Genomic DNA, 25,313 nt, shown 5'->3' on the forward strand with positions numbered 1-25,313 from the left:
TGTGTCTCTCTCTCTGTGTCTCTGTGTTGTTGCTGTGTGTTTCTATCTGTGTCTCTCTCTGTGTTGTTGCTGTGTGTCTCTCTCTATCTGTGTCTCTCTCTGTGTCTCTGTTAATGAACCGCAGTCACTGGGCGTAGCTTTGCCCAAATAAGGATTGCCACTAGATTGACATTCAGATATTTTATTCAATAACTATAGTAATTTAACGCCACTGCTAGACGAAGCCATTGCCACAGTATGTGTATTATGGTTGTTTGCCCATCTTCGCCACACTACTGGCCAGTGCGGGATTGACGGAGTGAGGCCCAGGACCGGTTCTGATATCACTTGCCACCGATGTTAGCCATGGCCTGGAATGGAACTCGGGTTGACGGGTCTAAACCGCAGTATGTCGACCGCCGTGCCATCAGTCCACCCGCCAATCGTGGAGTACAATTTTAACCCCGTTATTTCAACAAGGTCCATTCTGCATGCATAAATTAAAGTATTAAAAAAAATATTCAACGGAGTACAGCCTAGGCGTGGCCAAGAGCCTTGGAAGACCAAAGATGGTAGACAGTGGATAGCGGCACCCATACCGGTCGCGTACTCGGCCAGAGGCGAGACAATGTGCTCCCTTATCAATCACCCACCAGCATGGTGAGGTATGGTCAAACAACAACAACAACAACCACCGTGTGACACTCCTCAACTACAACCCCCGGTACCCAGAAGCTCTGAACCCACCAGCCGTGGCGTTGGTCAGGATGTTGATGGCTCTGCTGGGTGAACGAAAGCTTTGCTGAACCGCGAGCAGAATCGGCAGAAATAAAGTGCGGCGGAGCGGGACTCGGTTCACCTCTCACGCAAGACGGCGTCAAGATCCGCGTTGCTCTGCGGGAAGACAATCCCGTTCACTTGCGTTAAGGCTGCGTGAGGAGGAGTTCAAACAGCCATGAGCGCCTCTGCTCTTGTTTAACCCGGTGAGAACTAAGGCTGCTGCGTGAGGAGTGAAAACCGCTGTTGGCGAGCGTCTCTTTGATGAACCTGCTGAGAACACCAAGCGATCTGGATGAGTCTGCACGGGTGACCTGCGGCAGAAGTCTGCCACTGGAGCGGTGCCCACAACGCGTCATTCCGATTTGAGTAATTTGCCGGCAATTCTCTGATTTGCAGCGTGCGGCGAGCACGCGGCCCTACTCTTGTTTAGAACGACGTCACGGGATCTTTGCCTTCCACTGTGAAGCAGGCGGTGCACATCTATGGTCTATACACCCGCAGTATTAACCAGGGTGGCTGCGTGGGGGAGGGGAGGGGCGGGGGTGGTTTAAACGATGGACCTCTGCAACAAAAACAGCAAATGCGTTAGCGCTCGGTCACGCTCGGTAGCGAACGTACCCCTTGCAGAACCAGGAGGCCGCTGGGCTTGAGCAGAACATCAGTATTGCTGAACAGACCCTGGAGGAACACGCAAAGACAAATATTCCCCATGTATTCTACACGGAGTGTTAAGGCAAGCGCTTGCTGGAGAACGGCAATGAAGGTGGGCACGGCGCACGGGGGTGGTGTTGTGGCCAGCGCCGCACACGTGCGCACACATGCATGGCACGCGCAGTGCGCACATACACACACGCTTGTGCGTGCATGCACACGCACACATGCATGGCACGCGCAGTGCGCACATACACGCGCAGTGCGCACACACACACGCTTGTGCGTGCACACACGTACGTACACACACATGCACGCAGAGTTTACTTCGTTGAACCAAATGAGAACTCACGAGAGCAGGACACAGTCTGCGTCAATAAAATTAACAAAAGCTAAAATAAAAAAAACTACAGCTTGGAAACAAATTTAAAAAAATCGGAGAGAAATTTACTCCCACATGAGAAATGGAACAAAAATTGCACGCACATAAATATATAAGTAAAGTCATAAGTTGCAACATCAGATTATCTTCAGACTGATAATTGTAGAATGACGCACAAAGACCCCCCCCCCCTATAAGGTCTTTAGCAGCCTGTCGGGGCCAAGTGCTGTGAGCCAGCACCTACGGAGGCCAGCACTGTGCACGAGGGAAGAGTTTAGCCAAGACCACGGCCGCATTTGTCTTCCCAGTGCCGATGCCGACACAAAGGATGACCAAGGCACCGCGCTCAAGGCCGAGTAGACCCCAGGGGAGGCCTAGGACCACTTCAGGCGTTCCTCACCGATGTTGGCCATAAGCCACAGCCGTGTGTACGTAGGCACGGACACATTCTCCAATAGACACGCAATCAGAGCAGTGAGCAGGGTGGCCATTGCCAAACTAAACACTGGAGCTCCGGGCCACAGGGCAATTAACGTGAAAGTCACGCAAATGACGAGCTGCTCATTTGGTCAAACCTAGAGTCGCCGTGACCTGGCGATGCTGCGATGTATCGCGACAATATAAGTTCCGTTTTCATGACGGTAGTCATTCGGTGATTATCTTTGCGTGTATATTTTGTTCTAAAACATCGCATTTCCTGGCGAAACGTTTATGAAATAACAAACCCAATGGTTCTATTATCCGTGAAATTAATGCTGTGTAACACGTTTTCATGGGTATATGACGTGGCGATTCTATTATGTAATCAACTTCCATAGTTAATTTGCCCCTTCTGTTACTTTCCGTGTAACTGTCAGCACGTGTTTGCAGCATTACGGCGGGCACAGGCTGAGCGAACTGTGGTTGAATAACTATTGCGCAATCTCTATTCGCACCGAGACCGAAACAAGTTTTAAAAAGGCGCAAGATAAAAGCGAATCAACGAGTAAAAGTGACGTTGCGAAAAAACCGTCATCGCAAAACGTGTCACGTGGCACTGCCATCTGTCCGCCACATTGAATCCGCAGCTGAATGAAGGCTTCCCTGCGATGTGTCTGCTGCACTCGTCGTGACAAAGAGCTCACAGCGCATTGCGGGGCGCAAGGCAGCTTGAGTGTCTTACGGATCTCAATACCTACATAGTTACTTTAACTTGACGCTTGTTTACCCAGGAGCGTGTAACTTGGGCGCGAATACTTTTTCAGGAAAGCCCTGCCAAACTCTTTGGTTCTATTCGGTAAAGTCACGTAGGTAAAAAAATAAAACAACAACAAAAAATCACGACGTTTCGGCCACAACACAAGTGGCCTTCATCAGGTGAAGGGACCGTGCTGTCATGAGGAGAGCGTTGTCCTCGTGACAGGACAGGGCTGTCCTCGTGACTTTACCGAAAGAACCAAGAATATAATTCCGTGTTGTTAAAGGCACTGCTCTGCGTGCGGGAGGGAGACGGAGTGACCCAGAGAAAAAAAAACTCGAGCGGACGAGGGGATTTCACTCTTAAGTGGCATGCAGATTGATTCAAGAAGCCAATTTGCTGCACTGCTTTCTCTTGGCCACCTTGCAGTCGGGCAGATTTGGGCATTTAACAAATCTGCGATCCACCAACCGTGCTTCAAAACCACAGGGATGCGCCACAATGCCCGGTTGCTTAACGTGGCCTTAAAGTGCACGTAGCTTGGCACAAGCGTCGTGGTGACATCACCGCCGCGCAGTGGCGAATGGCGGGCGTAGTTGTTGGCAGCTTAATGCCTCAGCACGATTTCAGTTTTTCTTTCCTAACAAACTGTAACAGTGGAATAGGACTGTGGATGTCATTATTGTTTTGAATTCTGCACGTAACAAGCAATTGCTTTTTCACTCATACACACGCCGTGGTGGAGCGGTGGGGCACTGGTTGACGCACTGAATTTTTTACCCGGAGACCCGACTCGGATTCGCTGCCACGGCTAACTGTTCCTCCGCCTTTACCAGCCCTTACTGACCATTGTGGTGAAGTATGGTCAAACACACCCCCAGAACTGTACGTACGTGTGATGAACTTCTTTCGCACCGTACGTAGCCAACCGCGCTAATCGAACACGCCATGGGGAGGCTTTCATCCATCAGGGAATTTACAAACGGCTGAAAATTATTATCATGGTTACATGCTGCATGTTGTTAGTTCTTGTAATGCATTCATAGAAGCCGTCGGGTTCAGCAGCCACGCCCCATCCCTCGACATATGGCCAGTTAACATTAACATAATTTATTCAGTTACAGAGCTGCTCTTTATGGGAGGGGCGTGTCTCTTACCCCGGAAGTGACGTCACGTTACCTGCTTACTCGCGTGACTTCGCGAGGTAACAGGAGGCTGCCGATCCGCGCTTGCACTGAAATCCGAGGTGAGAAATTCTCATGGTGGTGGTGGTTGTTGTTGTTTACCAAGGTAGAGCCTCTCTCTCTCTCAGGGATGTCAGTTGAGTAGCAGCGAGCATGGGAATCGATGTCCAGGTTGGAACTTTACAACGAGGGGGCCTTGCCTCCTGCCCTCGCCTGATTGCATTCACTTTAATTATCTCGCTTAAGTTTAATTTGTCTTCACCCGGCTCGCCACTTTGTAACTTTGTTTTATTGTAAATATTCACGCAGTTTTTATTTTCTTTTGTTAGCAGGCCAAGCCCGCTTGAGCTGCTATACCGCTCTTGTTATCAGAAGCGACCTGCCCACAACAACACAAGGTGAGGCTTTGTCAACGTGTGTGAATGTTTTGACTTAAAACTTTGGTGACTGCAGGAATTAATATTCTTGGTTCTTTCGGTAAAGTCACGTAGATAGAAAAATAAATAAAAATAACAATAAAAATAATTAAAACATTGTAAATAAAGCAAAAAAACTCACGTCGTTTTGATCGCAACACAAGTAATCTTTATTTAATGTAATTGTATTATCTGTTATTGTTATTTTCTATCTTCGTAACTTTACCAAAAGAAACAAGAATACGTGTGTCAATGTCTATCGGTCAAAGACGCTAAACGGAGGGACCCGCAAACTCCAAATATACAGCAGGCGTCAGGGTCGGGATCGAACCCACGACTTCCTGTATACCAGGTGAGGTAGTTAACATCTCACCACGGAGAGAGACACGCAAACTCCAGTTAGCCTCAGCTATGTTCGTTGATCCTCAATTAATTACTTGGTGGAGTGAGAAAGCAATCATGTCGAGCAGATGAAGGTGGCCAGGCGTGATTCTAGACACGCCACCGCCTGTTTACCCAGTGACAGTGTACAGTTTGTGTTTGCAGTAACGTCTATTAACTCTGTTGAACACGGAGGTTATAGCATAACAATAGTTTACTTTTGTTTTCCTCTGGAACTCTTTATAATAATGGAAACAGGAAGTTAACACAGCACGCACATGCAGCTGAAATCGGAACTGTTCATCCCAGCATTCAAGGACATCTGAGCCTGGATTCATTAATTTAGTATTGTTTTCAACACCCTTTGCTATGTCAGCTGAATTTAGCTCTCATGAATATTCCTTTTGTAGCCAGACCGCCGAAATTGTGTGCTTGGAGTTTTGGGTGAACATTCATTTTGAAGATACGAGGGCTTCCAGGCATGTTTACGACCATTTGCCCTCTCATTGTGTGCCATAACAGCCCTGTGATGAATTTGGGAAACGTTTTTACATCCTGAATATATGAATAAGTATAGACGTGTAAGTCACATGTGACTATATATGCATTCCTCTGTGCCTCGATACTGACGTGTAGATGGTGTGGATATTATTTTTTTCTGTCTGCAGCTGACGCTTCCTCTGACGCTTCCTCCGCAGAATTGGTCTGATGGAGCAAATGCACTCAGCGCAGCTCGGTATGACAAGTCAACAATGCGACCAGCGTGCATACAGCACGGATCGTACTGGAGATTTCACACGGCACAAGAGAACTCACACAGGAGAGAAACCCTTCAAGTGCAGTGTGTGTGGGAAGGCATTTGCATGGCCATCTGCTCTTGTAGAACACCAGAGAACACACACGGGAGAGAAACCCTTCAAGTGCACTGTGTGCGTGAAGGCGTTTGCACGTTCATCTCTTCTTGTAGAACACAAGAGAACTCACACAGGAGAGAAACCCTTCAAGTGCAGTGTGTGTGGGAAGGGGTTTGCACAGTCATCTACTCTTGTAGCACACCAGAGAACACACACGGGAGAGAAACCCTTCAAGTGCAGTGTGTGTGGAAAGGTGTTTGCACGTTCATCTCTTCTTGTAGAACACCAGAGAACTCACACAGGAGAGAAATCCTTCAAGTGCAGTGTGTGTGGGAAGGCGTTTGCAGATTCATCACATCTTCAAGTACACCAGAGAACACACACGGGAGAGAAACCCTTCAGGTGCACTCTGTGCGGGATAGCGTTTGCACAGCAACAACATCTTCAAGTACACCAGAAAACACAAAAGCATCAGAAGATCCACAAGGAGTGGAGTCTGAAATCAGCTTGTGAAAGTCAAAGTGCCACAATAAGCCCATCCCTCATGAAACACGAACCGGAAGAAAATAACAGCTTGGACACTTTTAAAGGTATCGAGGTGAAATATGAAGAGGTGATGGTGAAGAGGGAAGAAGTGATGGTGAAGAGCGAAGAAGTGAAGGTGAAATATGAAGAAGTGATGGTGAAGAGGGAAGAAGTGAAGGTGAAATGTGAAGATGAAGATTCAACTCCAAAATGGGACCTTCACATCGATGGAGGCAACGTGAAGCAGGAGGAGAATTCTGACTGTGAGGCAGAGTGAGGCAACTCCCAGCAGTTTGTGGAAGTGGAGGTGTGGGTGGACTTCCTCCGAGACAATCCAAAGTCAAGTGGAGACCCGGTAGATGTGTAAGCCAGAGACGATGTCACTCCAATAGATGCACCTTTGTCACAGGCCTTTAATGACAAGAATGTGAATTTGAACACTCAGCTCCTAGGTTCAACCTGCAGAGTAAGAGCGGCCAGTCTTTGTGGACCTGTGGGTTGGGTCAATCTCTCACCAGGAGCGAGAGCCAATAAGCTCCCAAGCATTCATGATGTTCTAATGATAATTACTTTTACATGGTGCTTGCTTAATCGCCTCAGCAACTCGGGAGTTTTGTATCTCGTCTGAAACGCTCGAAGAGCATCCCCAAGTAGCAGCTGCCCCTGTGTGGCACAGGGTGGTGGCCCTGCACCGGCCTGCATGTGGACTAGAGCCTGTCAGTAGGGGGGTATGATTGATGCGTCATCTCAGTTGTGTCGTTTGTAGGTAATCTTGATTCGAAGCTTTTGTGACTGCAGGAATCCACACTCTCTAGTTATTTCGGTAAAGTCACCACGTGGGTAGAAACATAACAGATCACGGCGTTTAGATCACAACACAAGCAATCGTCATCAGGTGGGACAACCACAGCAAGAAGAAGACGCTGAAGTAGTAGGCGCCTACTCCAGCAGTTTTATCTTCTTGCTGCTGTGGTTGTCCCACCTGATGACGATTGTTTGTGTTGCGATCGAAACTCCGTGATCTATTATTTGTAGGTAATGTTTAGAATTTGCTACATTTTGACCCAGATGCCAGCATGCAATGGTCTACTCGTTTTGAATGACACTACAATAGTACGTTGTACATACACTGTTAAGCAGGCGGTGCGTATTTTAAAAATAGCTTCTTGTTAATACGATGTAACCTGATGCAGTATATTTCACTGCAGTAATTACATTTTGTTAATATGCCTGTCAATAATTACGAATGAATACTTGTCTGTGCGTATTTTAAATGTTATTCTTTTATAAGGTGATGTTGATATCGAAAACTGACACATAACCGGCATGCATAAATAGGAAATTAACTCTGCTTATTCGAATCAATGTATTCATATATGTTGATAAACTGTTTTCAAGCAGATTTTGTCTCTTACGGCGACTACAGGGACCACGTGATTGTTTAAAAATGTCTTTGATTATAACTATAATTGCCTACAATTCGTCATGTGTAGCTTATTTAGACTATAATTTATTCACTACCCAAAATGTATTTACTTGAAAACATAGAGCTTATATTTGTAAGCAATGTCTTTTTTTATTTATACGTTTGAAAAAAAATATTTACACAAATTGAACTTGTTCAGATACAAGGTGAATTCACAAGGCTTTGTAAAAAATCCAATATTTCAGAATTTTGCCTTATGGGAGAATATTTTTTTTAATGTTGGTAAAAATAAAGATTCAGAAGTATATATTGTGCCGTGTCTACAATTTTACTGTAAAGTGGAATTGGTAAAAAAAATGTAATGGTTCAATGAGCCACTCCGTCTACGGGAAAGCTACCCATATGGATGCTTACCTGAAACCGGATTGCCACCACCATCCATCCCAGAAGAATTCCCTCATCAAGACTCTGCACCATAGAGCCCAATGCATATCCGACCAGGAACACATAGCCAGTGAACTCAAGCACGTACACCAAGCTCTTAAGGCTATTGGTTACTCTGACTACAATCCGCAAAGCTATCACTCCAACCATGAAGAAGGACCCTCTTGAGCCTTTCAAAACCATCACTTTGCCCTACATTGCGGGGATCACAAAAAAAGATCTCCAAAATCTTGAATAAACACAAGATCCAGGTCCGATTCAACACATTACATAAAATCCGTTATCTGGTTCCGTCTGTAAAAGATGTGATTCCGGACATACAATACCCTGGTGTCTACAAACTAAGTTGCCTCTGTGGTAGTAGTTACATTGGAGAAACCAAACGCCATGTCTCGGACCGCATTCGTGAACACAAAGCAGACCTGAAACACGGTAGGACCAACACCTCGGCCGTGGCAGATCACTGTTATAATTCAGTAGGCTCACATGACATTGACTTCTCCCAGACAGAGGTTATTTGTAAGCCATCTGGCTACCATGAGAGATTCGTTCATGAGGCTATCCACATATACAAACACAGAGACAATTTCAACCGGGAAGATGGATTCTGGCTTAGCAATCATTGGAAAGATTTTATAAACCATTTCGTGTCTTAATTGATTGTTCACGCTTACGGTGGCTTTCAGACCGCATTAATTATTTTCGTCTACCCCCTCCTCTTTTCCGAACATAGATGGACTCGTCCTTCTAAACAAACTGTCAAATCACTCTCCGTGGTGCTAACGTTAAAAAAAACCCGCCACTTTTTTCAAAATTTCTTGCTGTGGTTTTCACACCTGACGACGATTGCTCGTGTTGCAGTCGAAACGTCGTGATAATTTTATTGTTTTATATTTTTATTATTTTATTGTTTCCCTTCTACGTGGTGACTTTACCGAAAGAACCAAGAACATGAATTCCTCGCAGTCACGAAAGCTTTAAATGAACATTATTACTTCGTTAACACCTTTCACTTTCGCACGCCGCTAATTTTTTGCGACAAGAGGTTTCATTACCACAGGTTACACGTGCAGTGGGTCCAAGACGAGGCGAGACGGTTCGCTGGAGGCAACACGTTTATTCAACAAGGGAACCACAACACAGAGGGGTGACGACCCCTCACAGCCGATAACCTCAGGAGGCAGTCCCTCCACACTACGGTGCCCTTACTCTGGTTCTAGCGCTAACCCTACACTGGTTATGTCTGAACCCGACCCTAGCCAGGGTCACTGGGCTCTTCGCTTCAGGGTCTTCAGAGTAGCGCTCAGAGTCTTCTTCAGAGCTTCAGGTGGACGAGGACCGCCAAACCCGTTCAGGGGTCCGGCTTTTATCCCCGTTCCAGGGTCTCTCCGCCCCTGGCCAAGCCTTCTGGGACTCTCTAGGGGGCCCTGGAACATCCCCCAGCCCCCCCCCCCCCTCTTGGGGTCTGGGGGCCCTGTTCGTCCCACCTGGTCTGTACACCACCCCCTGCTGACGCATGTCCGCTATTACAGGTCAGCTCCCGTGGTAATACGCATACAGCCCAACAATGGCGCTACATCATCCCCCCCCCCCCCCCTTGTAACATCTAGGCGTCTGCTACGTTCACAGGAAGCCCTAGACGCATGCACGAATATGCTCAAGGTGCCATGTCATACATGCGAGCGTATGGATGTCCCCGACTTATTTATTACCTTTACATGTAATCCAACTTGGCCTGAGATAAAACAAAAACTTTCATTCGGCCAGACACCCAGCCGTCGATACGACTTCACAGCCAGGGTGTTCAGACAAAAGCAAGTTAAATTCATCGAGAGCATTCACTGAGAGTCGTGTTTTTTGGAGAATCAAGATGCTGGATGTACTCAACTGAGTGGCAGAAACGAGGACTTCCACATCATAGGGGTTTCCCCTTTTTGTCTGGCAACAAAACTGAAACCTTTTGGCGTCCTCTGCTCGAGGACCAATTGAGTCGAGGCTCTAAAGAAAGCCATCCCTTGGTGTGGACCAATCGGTTTCAAGGACAATGCATCATATATTATCATAGTGCGTGTGTTTTGTTTGCATTTTGACTGCAGGTATTGTGGTTAATGCTGTAACATGAATCCTTGTAAAAATGTTTCAGTTTTGTTGCCAGAAAAAAGGGGAAAAACCCCTATTATTATATTTTGGTACTGCCAAAAGAGGTCTAATGATGTAGATTACTTCCCCACGCTCATATTTTAATCTGGCTGAAAGAAAAAAATCATCCAATCCAAATCGATGTTATATCTGCCGAGTTTCCAAATCCAGAGGAAGACCCAAAATCTGTTTGCAGTAGTGACCGCAAATGATTCATGGGCCATGCGGAAACCTTAATGTCAATGCAACAGCATGTATGAAGGACATAGAGAGCAGCAAGAAATATCCGAGACAATTTATTAAAGACACACAAACTGGAGATGATGGATAGCCTCGCTATAGAAGGCGAGCTCCAGCAGACGGTGGATACACAGCAAGACTGAAGATTAGAGGCAACGCGGAAATCGAAATGGACAACAGGTGGGTTGTTCCGTATTCTCCGCTTCTTTCTAAAATCTTTCAGGCATAGATGTGTTAACCACGCTCCACCTCCTCCAGTCAGTGTGTGTATCATGGTGTGTGTGTCAGTGTGTGTGTCAGTGTGTGTGTGTGTGAGTGTGTGTGTGTCAGTGTGTGTGTCAGTCCGGCAAAACAACCCCCTACCTCCTCGCGGTGCCGGACGGGCAACTCTGTCGTGGACAGCGCTGTGGGGGGAGATCGAATTTTGATTGGCTCCTCCCCTCATGGCATATGTGTCCACCACAGGGGCTAAACGGGGGCTCTGGACGGGTGCGAGGGGCTGGTAACCCCTTCACCTTCAATAAATTACCACGAAACCACGAATTAAACTGAAATATGTAACAACTAAGCTTGTGCCGGAGGCCCCGGGGGGCCAGGCGTCTATGACGTCTCCTGGCCAAACCCCAATTGGCGGAGCCAGGAGATTGAATACCTACCCTCGGGGCTACTCCAGAAACAACGAAAAGCCACTACGGGTGGCCACGTGGAATGTTCAAACGCTCACTGCAGAGGAGAGGCTGCCACTCCTCTGTCGGGAGCTGGAACGGTACCGCCTGGATCTATGCGGCATTCAGGAGGTCCGGTGGACCGACTCTGGCTCCTGCCACCATGAGGGGTGGACAGTCCTCTACTCGGGGCAGCAGACTGCCAAACAACAGGGTGTGGGTCTTCTTTTGAACAAAAGAATGAAGGGGGCGTGGGAGCGTGGCGGTGAGGTGTGGGAAGCTGTAAGCCCCAGGCTACTTTGGGCTCGCCTTCCCATCAACCGGAGGCGAGGAATGGTGGTCGTGGTTACTTATGCCCCCACCGAAGATGAACATCTGTGGAGGGATGCAGGCAAAGCCGATGAGTCAGATGCCTTCTATGACCTCCTGTCACAGGTGCTGGCTAAAGTGGCCCCTCGGGATAGAGTCATCATGTTGGGTGACTTCAATGCCCGAGTTGGCCATGATACTGGCACCTGGTCTGGAGTGATTGGAGGGCATGGGCCAGATCAGCTCAATAACAACGGTAGGAGGCTGCTAGATTTTTGTGCAGCCCATGGGCTTGTAATTACCAACACGCTGTTCCGGCATCGGCGCATCCACACAACATCATGGATGCATGCCGGGTCCAAGCAAGAACATCTGCTGGACTACATAGTGACGGACCAGCGAATGCGAGCCCATGTCCTTGACACCAGGACCTACCGTGGAGCTGATCTGCCCTCTGACCATCGACTAGTCAACTGTAAGATGCGCCTGCCATTCTTCCACTCTGGTGGTGGGTGTACACCCAGGACCCCATTCCAACCTAAAGTGGCCTGGTCTCAGTTATCTGATGAAAGTTGCAAGCGAGAATTTCATCATCGCTTGCGGCTGGGATTGGCATCGTCCCCGACTCCTCCTGATGTCGAGGGTAAATGGGCGAGGTTTAGGACTGTGACTCATGCAGCTGCAATGGCTGCTTTGGGTACGCGGTCCAGACCTCCCCAGACACCCTGGCTGACAGAGGAGTTGTTCAGGATGGTTGAGAAAAAGCGACAGGCCCACTGTCATCGGCTACAGAATCCCACGTCAGAGAATGAGGAGGCTTACCGCAGCCTTCGCTCGGAGGTTCGGAGAGCCGTGAGGCGCTGCAAGGATGGGTGGTGGTCGCGGGTTGCTGAGGAGATGGAGTCTGCCTCAGTGGCCCGTGATCACAAATCTCTATTTAACTCCATCAAAAAAGTAACCTGCAGCGCCACACCTATTACCATCATTAGGGGAAAAAACGGTGATCCAATTTCCGACCCCCAGGAACAGGTTCGCAGATTTGCTGAGCATTTCTGTGAGGTCCTGGGGGAGGGAAAATCCCTCAGCCAGGAAAACATCGTGGCACAAAGTGAGGATGACCCTGCTGAGGCTGCGGTGCCTCAAATATTGGATGAAGTCACCCCCTGTGAGTGGCTGGCTGAGGTGCCATCTGCTGAGGAAGTATTGAAGGCGATCCGGAGTCTGAGACCAGGAAAGGCAGCGGGCAGAGATGATCTCCCAAGCGAAATGCTGAGGGAGGGTGGCGTTTGTGCACAGACTGCCCTATATGACATCATAACAACAGTCTGGACCACTGGACGGGTTCCGCAGGATTGGAAGGATGCCCTGGTGGTCCCCCTTTTTAAGAAGGGGGACCGCACAGACTGTAACAACTACAGGGGCATCTCACTCCTCAGTGTGCCGGGAAAGGTCCTGGCAAGGATTATTCAGCATCGCCTTGCCAGGCACGCTGAGGAGAGGCTTGCGGAGCCCCAATGCGGTTTCAGGAAAGGGCGGTCCTGCACAGATGCCATATTTTCTGTCCGTCTGCTACAGCAGAGGTGTAGAATTCCAACAAGACCTACATCTCTGCTTTATTGACCTGGTCAAGGCCTATGATACCATCAGTAGGCCTGGGCTCTGGGTCGTTCTTCGTGCTTTTGGAGTACCTGACCCTCTGCTCACGATCATTAAGGACCTTCATGATGGTGAGCGGGCCCGGGTAAAACTACGTGGCCGGGAGTCAGAGCCATTCCCTGTACACCTTGGGGTGCGACAGGGATGTCCTCTGGCTCCCACATTATTTAACATCTATTTTGACCACGTAGTTCGTGAAGCCTTCAATAGCTGTACCGGGGGAATCTCCATATGGTACAGATATAATGGGAGGCTAATCGATGCCCGGGTGCGGTCAAGGGATGGCTCCCTATTGCTCAACCACGTTATGTATGCTGATGATTTGGTAATAGCTGCTCAGTCAGAGGAGGAGTTGGAGACGCTGCCACTAAGAGGTGGGGCCTTACCATCAGCCCCACCAAAACTAAGCACCTGCCTGGGTATTTTGTACCATCGGACACTCCACCCCCACAACTCCCAATCGGTGATGGGGCAGTTGTGGAGAGAGTGGAGAGTTTCCCATACCTGGGCAGTGTGCTTATGACTGGCTCCAGTTTAACAGCAGAGGTCTCACTCCGAATCAGTCGAGCGGCAATATCTTTTCATCGGTTGCGTAACGCTGTGTGGAAGCTACCTGGTCTGTCGCTCCGCACTAAGCTTCAGGTCTTCTCGGCCACGGTCATTCCCTCCCTTCTCTACGCTTGCGAAACGTGGACCCCCCTAATGGAACATCTTCGCCGGTTAGAAACATTTAGGCTGGCCTGCCTACGATCCATCCTGGGTTTAACCAGACTGGATTGTGTGAGGAGCTCACAAATCCTTGAAAGATCTGGGCAGGGTCCCATCGGTGAGCTCCTCCGGCAGGCAAGGCTGCGATGGCTGGGTCATGTAGCCCGCATGCCCAGCCACCGCATGCCGAAACAGCTTTTGTTTGGCCGGATTGAGGGGGCTAAGCGGGCGCGGCACGGGCTAGAGAAGAGATGGAGTGATGTGGTACAGGAGGACGTGGAGCTGAGTGGACTTGCCGATGACTGGTACCAGCGGTGTCAAGATCGGCCTCTGTGGAGGAGGCTCGTGAAGGATGCTACTGGGCAGTTGGAGGCAGTCGCCCTCCAACAACAACGGAGGGCGGAGGAACGACGCTCACAACAGCGAGCGGAGCGCCGGGTGGCTAAAGCACAGCAGGTTGGCACAGTAGGGGGCACAGGTGGTGCATCAGCCAGTCATCTCAGTCAGTCGACCCGTGGCACCTGGGTCTGCCCCGTGACCTCCTGCCAGCGGGCGTTCGACACTTCACGTGGCCTCAGGGTGCACATAGCCTGGCACAAGCGTCATGGTGACGTCACCGCCACTTAGTGGCGAATGGCGGTTGTTGTTGTTGTGTCAGTGTGTGTGTCAGTGTGTGTCTGAGTGACTGAGTGTCTAAGTGAGTGACTGACTGTCTGAGTGAGTGACTGAGTGTCTGAGTACGTGTCTGAGTGACTGAGTGTCTGAGTGACTGAGTGTCTGAGTGAGTGACTGAGTGACTGAGTGAGTGTCTAAGTGTCTGAGTGAGTGACTGAGTGAGTGACTGAGTGGATGAGTACGTGTCTGAGTGACTGAGTGTCTGAGTGACTGAATGTCTGAGTGAGTGTCTGAGTGAGTGACTGAGTGTCCGAGCGAGTGAGCGAGTGAGCCACTCCCAACGCCCTCACCCGCTGCCCTGGAGTCTCCTCACCCTCCTCACCACCCTACACCTCACCACCCAGCCCCTCCTCACCACCCTACACCTCACCACCCAGCCCCTCCTCACCACCCTACACCTCACCACCCAGCCCCTCCTCACCACCCTACACCTCATCTGCTCCTCCTCACCCTGCATCTCCCCTCCAGCTGGGGCATCTCAGCCATGATGTCGTCTATCTGCTTGAGAATCCGGCACTCCTCCACCCTCTTGAGACTCGCCACCCTCTCCTCCTCCTCCTCCTCCTCCACCTCGTCGCCCGACTTGCAGTCGCCATCATCGGCTGCACTGCGTGATCTCCGTAGTCCCCTCCTCCTCCTCGTCCTCTTCTTCCTCCTCCTCCTCGTCTTCCTCTCCTCCTCCTCCTCGTTCTCCTCCTCCTCGTTGTCCGCCACCTCCCCATCGTCTCGTGCTCTGTCGACGCTCGGCTGCAGGCGGCTGGTGCAAAACTTCAGCAGCAGCCTGCGGACGCCCCCCGTAGACTCCACCACATCCTCCTCCCCGTTCCTCCGCTCCTTCACCTCGCCCCCCTCCACCACCTCCTCCTCATCCCTCCGCTCCTTCACCTCGTCACCCTCCACCACCTCCTCCTCCTCGTCCCTCCGCTCCTTCACCTCGTTACCCTCCACCACCTCCTCCTCGCCTCTCCGCTCCTTCGCCTCGTCACCCTCCACCACCTCCTCCGGCGATGAAGACGACGACGACGACGCGTCCGAGAACGACCAACAGCTGGGCGACGATGACGACGCTCTCTGCTGCCGGTATTGTTGCTGAATTTGTCTCCGTCGCTGCCGCTGCTTCTCCAGGGCGCGACCCCGGCGCCTCCCGGTGGGCGGTGGTGGCGGCTCAGCCAGCGGCCACGGCATCAGCGAGAAGAAGTGGAACGTCGCCCCACGCGGGGCCGAGCGCGGAGGAGGCGGAGGAGCGCGGCAGGTAGAGGAGCCCGGGCAGGGATCGGGATTCGGTCCCGCCGGACAATCCGCCGCCGCAGCCTCCCGCCGCTTGCTTAGCGGCGACCGCCCGGTCAAAACCTCCTCCTCCTCTTCCTCCTCCGCCTTCATCGCCGCCTCGGCCTCCTCTTCCCCTCCTCCTCCTCTCGCTCCGCCTCCTCCTCCGCTCCTCCTGCTGCTCCCCCTCCTGCCCACGCCCTGCCACCAAAAGTCGAAGTGTCTCTTCCATGCCGCACGCGGTCCAACCGCGGCCTCCCTGCGTCTCTCCGCCTCCTCCTCCTCCGCCTCCTCCTCGCCCGCTGCCTCGTCAGCGCCGAGCGCCGGCCCCGACTCTCCGCCGCCGTCTCCGCGCTCCGGGGCGACCCTCGGGCCGATTCCCGGCGTCGGCGTCGTCCGGGCGCCGCCGCTGCCGCCGCCGCCGCCGCGGGAACTCTCCTGGGGGGGCGCCGCCGCCGCCGGAGTCTCCCGGCAGCGGCGCCCCCCCTCGAGAGCCCGGAACGTCACGGGGCGACGAAGATGACGGTCACGGCGGGGAGGCCCCGGCGCGGGCCCCGGCCCCCCAGCGTCGTCGCCGAGCGGGCGAGCGACCTTGGAGGGCTCCGCGTGAGACTCGGCTCCTCCTCCGGCGTCGTCCGCGGAGCGCTTGGGCACCCGGATGGGCCAGGAGGAGCAAGCCCTCGCGGAGGGGGCGGCCGTGGCCGTGGCCGGGGCCGGGGCCCGGGCCGGGGGAGGCCGTCTGGGAGGCCGCTGGTGAGGGGGGAGGGCCGGAGGAGAGGGAGGAGACGCGGGATCAGATTCCAGCATTCAGCACGCAAACGTCCTGGTAGTGGTGGTGGTATTGGTGGTAGCGGTGGTGGTCAGTGATTGTAGTGATGTTGGTAATGGTGGTGGTGATGGTAGTGATGGTAGTGTACGGTAGTAGTGGTGGTGGTGGTATTGGTGGTGGTAGTGATGGTAGTGTATGGTAGTAGTGGTGGTGGTAATGGTGGAAGTGGCGGTAGAAGTGGTGGTGGTGATGGTGCTAGTGGTGGTGGTAGTAGTGGTGGTGTAATGGTGGTGGTAGCGTTGCTGGTAGTAGTGGTGGTAATGGTGGTGGTGGTAGTGATGGTAGTGTATGGTAGTAGTGGTGGTAATGGTGGAAGTGGTGGAAGTGGTAGTGCTGGTGATGGTGCTAGTGGTGGTGGTAGTAGTGGTGGTGTAATGGTGGTGGTAGTGTTGGTGGTAGTAGTGGTGATAATGGTGGTGGTGTCCGGCAAAACAACCCCCTACCTCCTTGTGGTGCCGGACGGGCAACGCTGCCGTGGGCAGTGCCGGGGGGGAGGGCCAATTCGGATTGGCCTTTCCCCTCATGGCGTTTGTAACCACCACAGTGGCTAAGTGGGGGCTCTGGACAGGTGTGAGGGGCTGGTAACCCCTCCACCTCCAATTAATTACCACTAAACCACGACCACAACATTTTATAAATAAGCTTGTGCCGGAGGCCCCGGGGGGACAGGCGTCTATGACGTCTCCTGGCCAAACCCCATTTGGCAGAGCCAGGAGACTGAATCCTTCCCCTCGGGGCTCCTCCAAAAACAACAAAAAATCACTACGTGTGGCCACGTGGAATGTTCGAATGCTCACTGCGGAGGAGAGGCTGCCACTCCTCTGTCAAGAGCTGGACCGGTACCGCCTGGATCTCTGTGGTAATAAGGAGGTCCTGTGGACCGGCTCTGGCTCCTGCCACCATGAGGGGTGGACAGTCCTCTATACGGGGCAGGAGACTGCCAAACAACAGGGTGTGGCTCTTTTTCTGAATAAAAGAATGAAGGGCTGTGGGAGCGTGGTGATGAGGTGTGGGAAGCTGTAAGCTCCAGGCTACTTTGGGCTCGCCTTCCCATCAACCACAGGCGAGGAGTGGTGGTCATGGTAACTTATGCCCCCACCAAAGACGAACATCCGTGGAGGGATGCAAGCAAGGCCAATGAGTCAAATGCCTTCTATGACCTCCTGTCACAGGTGCTGGCTAAAGTGGCCCCTCGGGATAGAGTCATCTTGTTGGGTGACTTCAATGCCCGAGTTGGTCATGATGCTGGCACCTGGTCTGGAGTAATTGGAAGGCATCGGGCAGATCAGCTCAATAACAACGGCAGGAGGCTGCTAAATTTTTGTGCAGCCCATGGGCTTGTAATTACCAACACACTGTTCCGGCATCGGCGCATCCACACCACATCATGGATGCATGCCGGGTCCAAGCAAGAACATCTGCTGGACTACATAGTGACGGAACAGCGAATGCGATCCCATGTCCTTGACACCAGGACCGACCGTGGAGCTGATCTGCCCACTGACCATCGACTTGTCATCTGTAAGATGCACCTGCAATTCTTCCACTCCGGTGGTGGGTGTACACCCAGGACCCCATTCAAACCCTTAGTGGCATGGTCTCAGCTAGCTGATGAAAGTTACAAACGAGAATTTCATCATCGCTTGCGGCTGGAATTGGCATTGTCTCCCACTCCTCTTGATGTCGAGGGGAAATGGGCGAGGTTTAGGACTGTAGCTCATGTAGTTGCAATGGCTGCTTTGGGTACACGGTCCAGACCTCCCCAAAGACCCTGGCTGACAAGAGGAGGTGTTCAAGCTGGCTGAGAAAAATCGACAGGCCCACTCTCATCGGCTACAGCGTCCCACGTCGGAGAAAGAGGAGGCTTACCGCAGCCTTCGCTCGGAGGTTCGGGGAGCAGTGAGGCGCTGCAAGGATGGGTGGTGGTCGCGGGTTGCTGAGGAGATGGAGTCTGCCTCAGTGGCCCGCGATCACAAATCTCTATTTAACTCCATCAAAAAAGTAACCTGCAGCGCCACACCTATTACCGTCATTAGGGGAAAGAACGGTGATCCAATATCCGACCCCCAGGAACAGGTTTGCAGATTTTCTGAGCATTCCTGAGGTCCTGGGAAAGGGGAAATCCCTCAGCCAGGAAAACGTGGGACAAAGTGGGGATGACCCTGCTGAGGCTGCGGTGCCTCAAATATTGGAGGAAGTCACCCGCTTTGATTGGCTCGCTGAGGTGCCATCCGTTGAGGACAGCAAGTTGGCACAGTAGGGGGCACAGGTGGTGCATCAGCCAGTCGTCTCAGTCAGTCGACCCGTGGCACCTGGGTCTGCCCCGTGACCTCCTGCCAGCGGACGTTCGACATTTCACGTGGCCTCAAGGTGCACATGGCCTGGCACAAGCGTCGTGGTGACGTCACCGCCACTTGGTGGCGAACTGCGGTTGTTGTTGACAGTGGAGCTGCTGGTAGTATATTTGGAGTGTGAGTGTCTCTCGCCTCGTGGTCACGTGGATTTGTTTCCGGTTCCTCCGGTTTCCCCCCCTCCAGATTTAGAATTAACATCACGCATTTAAAATATTTAACTGCAATACATTTCCACACGATGAAGTCACTTTGTGTTGAGCTTTCATTTGTGATGGGCAGGTCGCTTGTGAAAAAAAGCTACATAGCTCAGTGGGCCTTACCTTGTACAATAAAATAGAAAAACTAGTTTATAGTTTAAGAAGAGAGATGAGTTGGATCTGTCACGTGGGTTATTTAAATAAAAAAAGGTTATTCGTTTCATCAGGTCATGTGCACAGATTACAAAAACATTTGGAGGGAAAAAAAACATGCTGGCCGTTATGTGACTTCACCGAAAAAGCCAAAGAGTACGTTATGGTCAAGTTTTATAAAACATTTTTTTTAGGATATTTGCTCTTAATGTGCTTACTTTCCCCCAGCACATTCACTGCATTGTCTTGGTGAATGCGAGGCATCGCGTGGTCATAACCCACCAGGATATTTCCCCCTTACGCGTCAAGAGATTGACATTCTCAATGGAAATCATTTCAGGTATTCACTGAAAGTGTCAGAGATGAATGTTCAGGATAAAACTGAACATTCGTGCTAAAGATTGGTGCCATATTGTACGATTATAATTGTGCAAAATGCAACCAGAACACAATTAGCACGGTTAGCTACGTACCGCTAACATTAATGACTGTCAGTACACTCACCATACTTAATAACCATTACTACAGTCTACATTATAGACTGTCAGTACACTCACCCAGCTGAATAACCATTACTACAGTCTACATTATAGACTGTCAGTACACTCACCATACTTAATAACCATTACTACAGTCTACATTATAGACTGTCAGTACACTCACCATACTTAATAACCAGGCTACAGTCTACATTATAGACTGTCAGTACACTCACCATACTTAATAACCATTACTACAATCTACATTATAGACTGTCAGTACACTCACCATACTTAATAACCAGGCTACAGTCTACATTATAGACTGTCAGTACACTCACCCAGCTGAATAACCATTACTACAGTCTACATTATAGACTGTCAGTACACTCACCATACTTAATAACCAGGCTACAGTCTACATTATAGACTGTCAGTACACTCACCCAGCTGAATAACCATTACTACAGTCTACATTATAGACTGTCAGTACACTCACTCAGGTTAATAACCATTACTACAGTCTACATTATAGACTGTCAGTACACTCACCCAGCTGAATAACCATTACTACAGTCTACATTATAGACTGTCAGTACTCTCACCAAGGTTAAGAACCAGGCTACAGTCTACATTATAGACTGTCAGTACACTCACCATACTTAATAACCAGGCTACAGTCTACATTATAGACTGTCAGTACACTCACCCAGCTGAATAACCAGGCTACAGTCTACATTATAGACTGTCAGTAAACTCACCATACTTAATAACCAATGCTACAGTCTACATTAAAGACTGTCAGTACACTCACCATACTTAATAACCGTTACTACAGTCTACATTATAGACTGTCAGTACACTCACCATACTTAATAACCATTACTACAGTCTACATTATAAACTGTCAGTACACTCACCATACTTAATAACCATTACTACAGTCTACATTATAGACTGCCAGTACACTCACCATACTTAATAACCATTACTACAGTCTACATTATAGACTGTCAGTACACTCACCATACTTAATAACCAGGCTACAGTCTACATTATAGACTGTCAGTACACTCACCCAGCTGAATAACCAGGCTACAGTCTACATTATAGACTGTCAGTAAACTCACCATACTTAATAACCGTTACTACAGTCTACATTATAGACTGTCAGTACACTCACCATACTTAATAACCATTACTACAGTCTACATTATAGACTGTCAGTACACTCACCATACTTAATAACCGTTACTACAGTCTACATTATAGACTGTCAGTACACTCACCCAGCTGAATAACCAGGCTACAGTCTACATTATAGACTGTCAGTAAACTCACCATACTTAATAACCAATGCTACAGTCTACATTAAAGACTGTCAGTACACTCACCATACTTAATAACCGTTACTACAGTCTACATTATAGACTGTCAGTACACTCACCATACTTAATAACCATTACTACAGTCTACATTATAGACTGTCAGTACACTCACCATACTTAATAACCAGGCTACAGTCTACATTATAGACTGTCAGTACACTCACCCAGCTGAATAACCAGGCTACAGTCTACATTATAGACTGTCAGTAAACTCACCATACTTAATAACCAATGCTACAGTCTACATTATAGACTGTCAGTACACTCACCATACTTAATAACCGTTACTACAGTCTACATTATAGACTGTCAGTAAACTCACCATACTTAATAACCAATGCTACAGTCTACATTATAGACTGTCAGTACACTCACCATACTTAATAACCGTTACTACAGTCTACATTATAGACTGCCAGTACACTCACCATACTTAATAACCATTACTACAGTCTACATTATAGACTGTCAGTACACTCACCATACTTAATAACCAGGCTACAGTCTACATTATAGACTGTCAGTACACTCACCCAGCTGAATAACCAGGCTACAGTCTACATTATAGACTGTCAGTAAACTCACCATACTTAATAACCAATGCTACAGTCTACATTATAGACTGTCAGTACACTCACCATACTTAATAACCGTTACTACAGTCTACATTATAGACTGTCAGTACACTCACCATACTTAATAACCATTACTACAGTCTACATTATAGACTGTCAGTACACTCACCATACTTAATAACCGTTACTACAGTCTACATTATAGACTGTCAGTACACTCACCATACTTAATAACCATTACTACAGTCTACATTATAAACTGTCAGTACACTCACCATACTTAATAACCATTACTACAGTCTACATTATAGACTGCCAGTACACTCACCATACTTAATAACCATTACTACAGTCTACATTATAGACTGTCAGTACACTCACCATACTTAATAACCATTACTACAGTCTACATTATAGACTGTCAGTACACTCACCATACTTAATAACCATTACTACAGTCTACATTATAGACTGCCAGTACACTCACCATACTTAATAACCATTACTACAGTCTACATTATAGACTGTCAGTACACTCACCATACTTAATAACCAGGCTAAAGTCTACATTATAGACTGTCAGTACACTCACCCAGCTGAATAACCATTACTACAGTCGACATTATAGACTGTCAGTACACTCACCATACTTAATAACCAGGCTACAGTCTACATTATAGACTGTCAGTACACTCACCCAGCTGAATAACCAGGCTACAGTCTACATTATAGACTGTCAGTAAACTCACCATACTTAATAACCAATGCTACAGTCTACATTATAGACTGTCAGTACACTCACCATACTTAATAACCGTTACTACAGTCTACATTATAGACTGTCAGTACACTCACCATACTTAATAACCAGGCTACAGTCTACATTATAGACTGTCAGTACACTCACCATACCTAATAACCATTACTACAGTCTACACTATAGACTGTCAGTACACTCACCCAGCTGAATAACCAGGCTACAGTCTACATTATAGACTGTCAGGACACTCACCCAGCTGAATAACCAGGCTACAGTCTACATTATAGACTGTCAGGACACTCACCATACTTAATAACCAATGCTACAGTCTACATTATAGACTGTCAGTACACTCACCATACTTAATAACCGTTACTACAGTCTACATTATAGACTGTCAGTACACTCACCATACTTAATAACCATTACTACAGTCTACATTATAGACTGTCAGTACACTCACCATACTTAATAACCGTTACTACAGTCTACATTATAGACTGTCAGTACACTCACCATACTTAATAACCAATACTACAGTCTACATTATAAACTGTCAGTACACTCACCATACTTAATAACCATTACTACAGTCTACATTATAGACTGCCAGTACACTCACCATACTTAATAACCATTACTACAGTCTACATTATAGACTGTCAGTACACTCACCATACTTAATAACCATTACTACAGTCTACATTATAGACTGTCAGTACACTCACCATACTTAATAACCGTTACTACAGTCTACATTATAGACTGTCAGTACACTCACCATACTTAATAACCATTACTACAGTCTACATTATAAACTGTCAGTACACTCACCATACTTAATAACCATTACTACAGTCTACATTATAGACTGCCAGTACACTCACCATACTTAATAACCATTACTACAGTCTACATTATAGACTGTCAGTACACTCACCATACTTAATAACCATTACTACAGTCTACATTATAGACTGTCAGTACACTCACCATACTTAATAACCATTACTACAGTCTACATTATAGACTGCCAGTACACTCACCATACTTAATAACCATTACTACAGTCTACATTATAGACTGTCAGTACACTCACCATACTTAATAACCAGGCTACAGTCTACATTATAGACTGTCAGTACACTCACCATACTTAATAACCATTACTACAGTCTACATTATAGACTGCCAGTAAACTCACCATACTTAATAACCAGGCTACAGTCTACATTATAGACTGTCAGTACACTCACCATACTTAATAACCATTGCTACAGTCTACATTATAGACTGTCAGTACACTCACCATACTTAATAACCAGGCTACATTATTATTCACAAATTAAATCGTTTGTATTTTGTCAATGGCCATAGCCTCAGCACTGCCCCATAGACTCAGCACTGTCCCATAGACTCAGCACTGCCCATAAATTCAACAGTGCATATTTAAACTATCTGCGAATCACGGGCTGGACATTTGAGGCCACTTTTTACCTCACGTTTTCCCTCACGAGAGGCGATCTCGCACCCCTGGGGGGTCGTCATCGTCGTCTATTTCTGCTCCAAAATAAATAAAAATTCAAAACCGCACCTCACGACTCTCAAAACGTCGCCTGGCCGAGGGAAAGGAGTCACAAAACATTTGGCGGGAAAAAAAATATCGCGTCAAGTGGGTAGGGAGGACTCAAACCTGATTGGCTCCAAGGCGTAGCGAGGAGGGCGAGACGCCAAAATAATTTAGCGGGAAATTTTTTATCGTGTCACGTGGGTAGGAGGGAACCAAACCTGATTGGCTCCAAGGCGGGGGTGGGGAGGAGCCAAAACAAATTTGGCGGGAAAAAAACTCCCGCGTCACGTGGGTAGGTTTAGTTACTTGTAGGAACAACCACAAAGCACGCAGATGTAGTTTTATATCACTCCCATTGTTTCCCTCCACGATGTCTCCTTTAAGCAATAAATGACTCGCAGGGTGAAAAGAAAACAGTCATCTCGACGAATACTGGCACATCTTATGCCCCTCACGAGGCAAACTATTCACAAATTAAATCGTTTTTATTTTGTCAATGACCATAGCCTCAGCACTGCCCCATAGACTCAGCAGTGTCCCATAGACTCAGCACTGTCCCATAGACTCAGCACTGTCCCATAGACTCAGCACTGCCCCATAGACTCAACACTGCCCCATAGACTCAGCACTGTCCCATAGACTCAGCACTGCCCCATAGACTCAGCACTGCCCATAGATTCAACACTGTCCCATAAACCCAACACTGCACATAGATTCAACAGTGCATATTTAAACTATCTGCGAATCACGGGCTGGACATTTGAGGCCACTTTTTACCTCACGTTTTCCCTCACGAGAGGCGATCTCGCACCCCTGGGGGGTCGTCATCGTCGTTAATTTCTGCTACGAAATAAAAAAAAATTCAAATCCGCACCTCACGACTCTCAAAATGGCGCCTGGCCGACGAGGAGTCTCAAAAATTTGGCGGGAAAAAAAATCCCGGGTCACGTGGCTAGGGAGGAATCAAATCTGATTGGCTCCAAGTCGCCGCTTGGACCAATCAGAGAGCTCCAAGCGCCTCGCCTCACAGCAGCTCCGCTCCTGCACTGATAGATCACTGCAGAAGGTCTCTCGTCTATAGTTGAATAGTGTAATAGTGTGTGTGTGTATCTGTGTGTATGTGTGTGTATGTGTATTTATCTGTGTGTGTG

The 25,313-nt window shown here is 48.8% G+C and overlaps 1 protein-coding gene across 1 annotated transcript; it reads right to left on the minus strand.

Moving 5' to 3' along the window:
- Window positions 1-834: 834 nt before the first annotated feature.
- LOC142920172 (uncharacterized) lies at window positions 835-24,217 on the minus strand. The gene is made up of 4 exons (XM_076062641.1): window positions 24,090-24,217; window positions 16,056-16,607; window positions 1,378-1,437; window positions 835-873 (listed from the first exon to the last, which is right to left on the minus strand). The coding sequence occupies exons 1-4, from the start codon at window positions 24,138-24,140 to the stop codon at window positions 835-837; spliced, it is 702 nt and encodes a 233-aa protein (XP_075918756.1). The 5' UTR covers window positions 24,141-24,217.
- Between the last annotated feature and the right edge of the window lie 1,096 nt (window positions 24,218-25,313).

This window comes from Petromyzon marinus, unplaced genomic scaffold (genome assembly GCF_048934315.1).
Source record: "Petromyzon marinus isolate PM22_M1 ecotype Great Lakes invasive population unplaced genomic scaffold, UKy_Petmar_22M1.pri1.0 PM_G_Scaffold_7, whole genome shotgun sequence".
Taxonomy (NCBI): domain Eukaryota; kingdom Metazoa; phylum Chordata; class Hyperoartia; order Petromyzontiformes; family Petromyzontidae; genus Petromyzon; species Petromyzon marinus.